The 8,498-nt window shown below is 33.1% G+C and overlaps 1 protein-coding gene across 1 annotated transcript in view; it reads left to right on the top strand.

Annotated features, from left to right (window-relative positions):
- The first annotated feature begins 758 nt into the window (after window positions 1-758).
- The window catches only part of LOC122810348 (carboxylesterase 5A-like), a 384,579-nt gene continuing 376,839 nt past the window's right edge, over window positions 759-8,498 (top strand). Inside the window, exon 1 of the mRNA XM_044081929.1 lies at window positions 759-903. Within this exon, the coding sequence (XP_043937864.1) occupies window positions 837-903 (67 nt within the window). The 5' untranslated portion in view covers window positions 759-836. The remainder of the gene's footprint in view (window positions 904-8,498) is intronic.

Raw genomic sequence — 8,498 nt, 5'->3', positions numbered from 1 at the left:
TGTTTGTGTTTAATTACTTGCACATGTAGTTAGCATATTTTTTCTATTTGTCTCAACTTTGTCCTACTGTATGGCCCATCTATAACCCTTACCATTTCCCCTCCCCCCTATGTACTCTCAGACTGGGAATTTTCACACACAGGCATACACGCACAGACACGCATGCACACACACACACCCACACATAATTATGTCTCTGAATGTGATTTTTGTTTTCTTGGATGATTGCCTTCTTTATAATTTACTGTAAAACTCTACTGCCAATCATGAGTGGACAGGTGATCTGCAGTGGCGACCCCTAACCGGGAAAAGCAGAAAGAAGGAGAAGATGGTAAATTGAAGAGTATTTATTACTCATTAATTATATAAAGTATAACTTAGATCTGATGAAGCTCCGCCAAGAGTGAAAGCACTCATCCTTTCTTTTTACTTAATAAACAGTGGTTAAACAAGCAATACCAGCTTGAGTCCTATTTTCTTGTTTTTAATAAGAATGTAAGGTGATCTTTAACACGGATCTTACATTAGTATTAATGATAACAGTTTATTTGTGCACAACATATGCTGTTATCATTCCTCTACAACTAGTTTTCCTTTTTTTAAGCTTATTTGCTAGTCATAATGGCTTTACAGCAGAGACCAGAACAAATGGGAGTGTCCTCTGACTCTGACACACTGACATCATTCAACATCATTGGTGGAAGCATTTGCCAAGTGCTTGAACGGACTTTGCTTTTATGTAGTCTTGCAGAGCAGCTGATCTATGACCTGATTTTGTTTCCGTTGGTGTCAAGACACTGAAGGAGACAGAAGAACTCTGAATCAGCTCAGCAAAGATGCATTCATGGAAAACCCTGTGGCTTCTTTTCACTGTAATGTTCTTCTGTATTTATGAAGGGAAAGGTAAAGTAACAGTCTTGTCAATCTTTGTATAACAAAGTAGATATCTAAGAGTTTCAGATAAACACATTTATGCAAACCTTCGGTTTCCCAGCGATGGAACAATCAGATAAAATGTGGAACAGTTACTAAAAACTTTAGTTATCTCATGGTATGATTAAAATGTTTTGGTTTATGCTTACAGTAGGTTTTATAGCTGAAACAATATGGTTCTGCTATACTTAACATAACATATTTCCTTAGAAAGTTTAACACTGAATGCATGAAACTCTTTCAATGAAGGAAAGGAAATGCGGATCTTTCCTCAAAGCAAGGCACAAAGTTTAGTAATATAAATACAGAAATTATTACTGTGAACAAATATCATGTAAGTAACTCTAGTTTAAAAAGCTCATCTTACACTAAATATAAGCATTAGGACATGCACTGTTTAAAATAAGAAATGCAGAGTATACATTGCAGCCCTGCAACAATAATATTTTAATGTATCTTCTACGGCATTTCATTTTGTTTTGTAATTAAAAGACATAGTAAATGTTTCCTTAATTATTATATTTTCAAATATTTTCGTTACTTAGAAAGTATGTATCTTTAAACTCAATCTGTAATTATTGTATGCTTTATATGCTTCCTTTTCGGTCTTGTATAGTATTGTCTGTTTCTGTATATTACTGCCTGTAATTTACTAATTGTTTTGACTTCTATGTACATGTATACTAACTACCTTGTGGAACTTTTCTCCCTGGGCCTTCAATGAAAAATGGGCTCTTTTAGCCCAGTGGACTTTCCCGGTAAACAAATGCCAGTAAATAATTAAATACGTTTTTGGCACTGGTTTCCGTAATATGCAAAGTAATAATAAATAAATAAATAGATAGATAGATAGATAGATAGATAGATAGATAGATAGATAGATAGATAGATAGATGATAATAATAATTAAAAGGCAAACAGTGTGTAATTTTTCATTGTAATGCACATAAAATGCGATAGATACATAAAATCAACTGAAAATGACTGGGGCACCCACATGAAGTGAAGTGCACCATTATGTGTGTGTGTGTGTGTGTGTGTGTGTGTGTGTGTGTGTGTGTGTGTGTGTGTGTGTGTGTGTGTGTGTGTGAGCGCTTCTAAGATACATAGATAATAATAATTAAAAGGCAAACTGTGTGTCAGTTTTCATTGTAATGCAGACAAAATGCAATAAATACATAAAAATCAACTGAAAATGACTGCGGCACCCAAATGAAGTGAAGTGCACCTTTATATGTGTGTGTGTGTGTGTGTGTGTGTGTGTGTGTGTGTGTGTGTGTGTGTGTGTGTGTGTGTGTATATGTGTGTGTGCGTGCGTGTGTGTGTGTGTGTGTGTGTGTGTGTGTGTGTGTGTGTGTGTGTGTGTGTGTGTGTGTGTGTGCTTTTAAGATATTTTATATATATATATATATATATATATATATATATATATATATTTATATATATATATATATATATATATATGGGTCCCCTTCAGATGAGCGATCATATGATCGAAATTTTAAAAGTTTGAACGGTCTGAATAGGGATCTCCACAGAGGGAAGAATGAGACGATTTCCTTTTACCGCAATGTAGTGCGATCTCGGAGTTGGTATATTTAAATAGTGGGAAGTGTGGGGAGCACTGTTATTTTTTGTTTCACATTTTCAAGCATTCAAATGTTCGATCATTTGGTCCCGACCATATGAAAGTTGAACATTTGGATGTTCGATTATGTGAAGTAGACCTATATATATATATATATATATATATATATATATATATATATATATATATATATCCACAAACCACCACTTCTACTCCACCAAACACCACGAATATGGAAAAAATAGACCTCCGCTGGTTATACCATAAAGGGCTGCCCTCCAAAAAAATCAAACCAATGTAGAGAATGATTTCCAATCGATAATAAGGTAGTACAGTTGCACAATTCCACCAACGTATGGACCCAACGCACTGGTAATCAATAAAATATATTTAGTAGACACTCAAAAAATGACACAACTACATAAACGAAACTGGGATTGAGCGCGCTTTCATCTAAAACATATAGACTTCATCAGAATCCATTGCTTAAAGTAAACAGTTGCCTTAAATATGTTGTAGGGTAATGGATTAATTGAATAATTGCATAATTGCATAATTGTTACAAAAAGTAACTACAATAAAATCAGGCACTAACCACATTCTCTCTAGTACCAGAATATTAACACATAACTAAACTTCTTTTGTTCAAAAATTGAAAATTAAAAATATTATTACCAAGTAAATAATACATTACCAATAGATATATACAAATAATTTAATACATACTTTTGTTGTATAAGTATTGAATAATAAATATAAATATAAACTAAAATATAAACTGAAATATACTGTGCAATGAATAAAAATCTGTAAACAATGTAGGACACATATGCTCCAAGCCAAAGGTGCTTCATGAAGTTACTAATAAAAATACAAATCTGACCCTATACAAAACCTCATAATGTAATGTCACTAAATGCAGATATGTGCATGTATATAAGTCACTAAATATATCAAAAATAATAAAAACCCCAGTTAAAAATCTAAGTTTTATATTTTATATAAATACATATAAACAAAAATTGATAAATAATATGTAAATTGTATAATATATAAATATATAAATAAATATATATATATAAATATGTATATAAATATATAAATACAAATTCCTATTAAAATAAAATAAAGTAAAAATTATTATTGCTAAGAAGTCATAAACCATACAATGGTCTTTAAAAGAAAAGACTTCATACTAGTATTATTTCCTTTTGGGGTTATTTGCTAGAAGTTTCAGAGCAGGCTTAATTGAGAGGTGATCGTTTATCCCCCTATGGCCACAAACATCCAACCTAAGTTGCCAAATTAACTCTCTGTATTCTAGCAGGGATTCCCAATCACCTCCCCTATCCCCCCTCTTAACCTCTTCAAGAACCCAAAACTTAATGTTGGCATTCACACATGTGATAGTGTGTCTAAATAGTGCATTATTGTCATTCCTCTTGTTTATGTCCCTTATGTGTTCATAAATATGTTGTCTCAACTTACGTTCAGTTTTTCCGATGTAATAAATCTCACAGGTCAAACAATAGGCTAAATAGACCACACCCTGGGTATAGCAGGTATAATAACCATTACTTCTCAATTTTAAACCTATACCCCTCAAAAAAAGTTCCTTTTCCCCTGCGACAAAAAACACTGCACACACCTACCACATTTGTGTGTCCCCACCTTTTGTTGCGTTCCACTCATATTTAAGGGATTTTTCCTCTCAAATAGTTTTTAAAATTAGTATTTTTTCTATAACCAAATCTCAAGGGTTGTTGAAATATAGAACAGTACTTGCTCATTGTAGAGAAGATTTTCCAAACCTCGTTGATCCCCTTCTGTATCCAACCTACCCCTTTGTAATATGTAAGTGTTAAACGGGGTATATCACAACCCTCCATGGCATTGGTCTTAGTTTTCCTAAAATTAATCCCTACTGTACTGGTATTCATGTTATTAATCAAGAGTGGGGGATATTGAATATTCCGTTTTCTTAGGACTTCTCTCTTAACATTCTTAATAAGTCCTAGTGGATATCCTCTTTCCATAAACAAGTGTTGTATAACTTCCATTTCTTCCAAACAAACATCATTCCCACTAGTCATACGTGAAGCCCTGATCATTTGACCCTTGATAATGTTCCTTCTTAGGTACAAGGGATGGTCACTCTCAAAGTGTACATATGAATTTGAGAAATACTTTTTTCTGAAAATCCTAGATTCATATTGCTTGTCAATTTTATTTTTTTATAATTGTTACATCAAGATAGTTGACCTGATCAGGGTTATGTTGAAACGTGAACTGTAAAAAAGTGGTTGTCGTATGCGAATACTGGATAAATTCTTCAATTTGTGCTACAGTACCATTCCAAACAATAAAAATATCATCCAGAAACCGGAAATATTTTGTAACATATTCCCAAAATACTGATTTGAAGACATATTCCAACTCCCAAAAAAGCATAATAATGTTCGCATATATAGGGGCACAAGAGGACCCCATTGCTACCCCACCAATCTGATGATAAATATCTCCTTGGAAGCAAATAAAATTATTTTTCAAAACCAACTCCATGTTTTCTAATACCAATCTAAACTCTGCATTATTTAAAAAATTAAATTCAATTAACATATGCTCAAACCAACTTAAACCAATGTCACGCGGTATTACTGAAAATAAATCTTTGACATCAATTGTAATAAAACTATGATTATCATGGTATGGAACGGTATTAAGTTTAGCTAAAAAAATCCCAAGAATCAATAAGTATATGATGATAGTCATGATAAAAATACTTTAACTTGGTATCTACGTAAATAGCTAAAGTCTGTGTCTTGGAACACTGAGATGTCACAATGGGTCTTAAGGGGGGGTTTTGGACATCTTTGTGTATTTTTGGAATGCCAAAGATCTCAGGAATGACTGGTTTGGGTACTTCAAAAAAATTATACAAATCCACATCTATAAGTCCTTGTAAAAGGTTGTCGTCCAAACAAAGGTCAATTTTCTTATAACAAATGTTCATTTCATTCCTGGATGCAATCTGATACCTTTCACCTTTGTTTAAAATCTCCAGCATTCTCCTTGTATAGTCCTAGTGGTCCATCAGGACCACCCCTCCCCCTTTATCGGGCTTCATAATTCTTATTTTATCATTACCCTGTAACATCTTCAAAATATTAGTTTCTTCCACTGTCAGGTTACTATATTCCTTGAGTCCATCCTTCACCTTAAAGCCTTCCCTAACCATATTCAATACATATGTCTCAAAATTAAAAATATCATGTTGTAAGGGGGGGGTTGAATACACTCCTCCTTTTAAGCACATCTTCCACCTTTACTTCCTCTTTTTTGGACATGAATTTCAAATGTAACTTCCTTGTAAATAATTTTATATCAAGTAAAACCTCATCAATTTTGGGATTTTATAGGTATAAATGAAAACCCTTTTGTAAAAGGACCAAAAAAAACAGTTGTAACATCTAATTCGGTAAAATTGTATATATAAAAGTTGTTTTCAACACATACTTTACACGCACTTGGGTTAATATATTCATCCCTACTAACATCCCTTTGTCCAAAAAAATCAATGTCATAATTTACATCTCCATTATGAATAGTATCTGCACTAAGTATAGAACTATAAACATCAACATTAACATACGGGGGAATGTGGAATTGTTTAAAACCATATCGGACATACTTAATGACTGTGGCATTTCAATTTTAAAGGCTATGATACGTAGTAACTCAGATATTTTAGAGGATAGTAAGAAAAGAATAGATAAATTGCAACATGATATTAGTAATGATTTGTTTTTTACTGTGCATGAATATAAAAACATTTACTGTAAAGTGCTTCATGATGTTGATTTAAATGTGTCCAAAACTATAAAAGAAAGTTGGGGAAAATTGAACGTGATTTGCGTGATTACAAAGAAGGTAGGGCCTATATAGACCCAAGTAAACATTATAGGAAAAGGTTTTTTAATGATAATAATTTTTCTTCTGCCGGTGAGACTGGCGGAAGTGGTTTAAATTATGAACCCCCTAAAAAACACAGGGCACAGTTCATGGAAATAGCCCCAGCTTATACGAATTTAAATGACGACCATGTTGATTTCGTAGGCAATGGTGAGGTGGATCATTTTGACCCTTTAGGGGAAGGGGGAGAGGGCCCATGGAGGTCCGAAAGATTAAGGAATCAGAATTGCCCTTTTTCTTATGCGGAGGCAACAGGGAACCATTGCCCGAGGAAACAGGGGGGAAACAATTACAGATAGGTTGTGAACCAGACAATAATGGAATACCCCCTATTGATAATGTTGATGTTTATAGTTCTATACTTAGTGCAGATACTATTCATAATGGAGATGTAAATTATGACATTGATTTTTTTGGACAAAGGGATGTTAGTAGGGATGAATATATTAACCCAAGTGCGTGTAAAGTATGTGTTGAAAACAACTTTTATATATACAATTTTACCGAATTAGAAGTTACAACCGGTTTTTTTTGTCTTTTTACAAAAGGGTTTTCATTTATACCTATAAAAAACCCCAAAATTGATGAGGTTTTACTTGATATAAAATTATTTACAAGGAAGTTACATTTGAAATTCATGTCCAAAAAAGAGGAAGTAAAGGTGGAAGATGTGCTTAAAAGGAGGAGTGTATTCAACCCCCCCTTACAACATGATATTTTTAATTTTGAGACATATGTATTGAATATGGTTAGGGAAGGCTTTAAGGTGAAGGATGGACTCAAGGACTATAGTAACCTGACAGTGGAAGAAACTAAGTTACATTTGAAATTCATGTCCAAAATAGAGGAAGTAAAGGTGGAAGATGTGCTTAAAAGGAGGAGTGTATTCAACCCCCCCTTACAACATGATATTTTTAATTTTGAGACATATGTATTGAATATGGTTAGGGAAGGCTTTAAGGTGAAGGATGGACTCAAGGAATATAGTAACCTGACAGTGGAAGAAACTAATATTTTGAAGATGTTACAGGGTAATGATAAAATAAGAATTATGAAGCCCGATAAAGGGGGAGGGGTGGTCCTGATGGACCACTGGGACTATACAAGGAGAATGCTAGAGATTTTAAACAAAGGTGAAAGGTATCAGATTGCATCCAGGAATGAAATGAACATTTGTTATAAGAAAATTGACTTTTGTTTGGACGACAACCTTTTACAAGGACTTATAGATGTGGATTTGTATATTTTTTTAAAGTACCCAAACCAGTCATTCCTGAGATCTTTGGCATTCCAAAAATACATAAAGATGTCCAAAACCCCCCCTTAAGACCCATTGTGACATCTCAGTGTTCCAAGACACAGACTTTAGCTATTTACGTAAATACCAAGTTAAAGTATTTTTATCATGACTATCATCATATACGTATTGATTCTTGGGATTTTTTAGCTAAATTTAATACCGTTCCATACCATGACAATCATAGTTTTATTACAATTGATGTCAAAGATTTATTTTCAGTAATACCACATGACATTGGTTTAAGTTGGTTTGAGCATATGTTAATTGAATTTAATTTTTTAAATAATGCAGAGTTTAGACTGGTATTAGAAAACATGGAGTTGGTTTTGAAAAATAATTTTATTTACTTCCAAGGATATATTTATCATCAGATTGGTGGGGTAGCAATGGGGTCCTCTTGTGCCCCTATATATGTGAACATTATTATGTTTTTTTGGGAGTTGGAATATGTCTTCAAATCAGTATTTTGGGAATATGTTACAAAATATTTCCGGTTTCTGGACGATATTTTTATTGTTTGGAATGGTACTGTAGCACAAATTGAAGAATTTATCCAGTATTTGCATACGACAACCACTTTTTTACAGTTCACGTTTCAACATAACCCTGATCAGGTCAACTATCTTGATGTAACAATTATAAAAAATAAAATTGACAAGCAATATGAATCTAGGATTTTCAGAAAAAAGTGTTTCTCAAATTCAT

This window comes from Protopterus annectens, chromosome 8.part1 (genome assembly GCF_019279795.1).
Source record: "Protopterus annectens isolate FY-2018-M chromosome 8.part1, PAN1.0, whole genome shotgun sequence".
Classification (NCBI taxonomy): domain Eukaryota; kingdom Metazoa; phylum Chordata; order Ceratodontiformes; family Protopteridae; genus Protopterus; species Protopterus annectens.
Note: the sequence above shows the minus strand (reverse complement) of the source record. Positions and strands in the feature narration are given on the sequence as shown.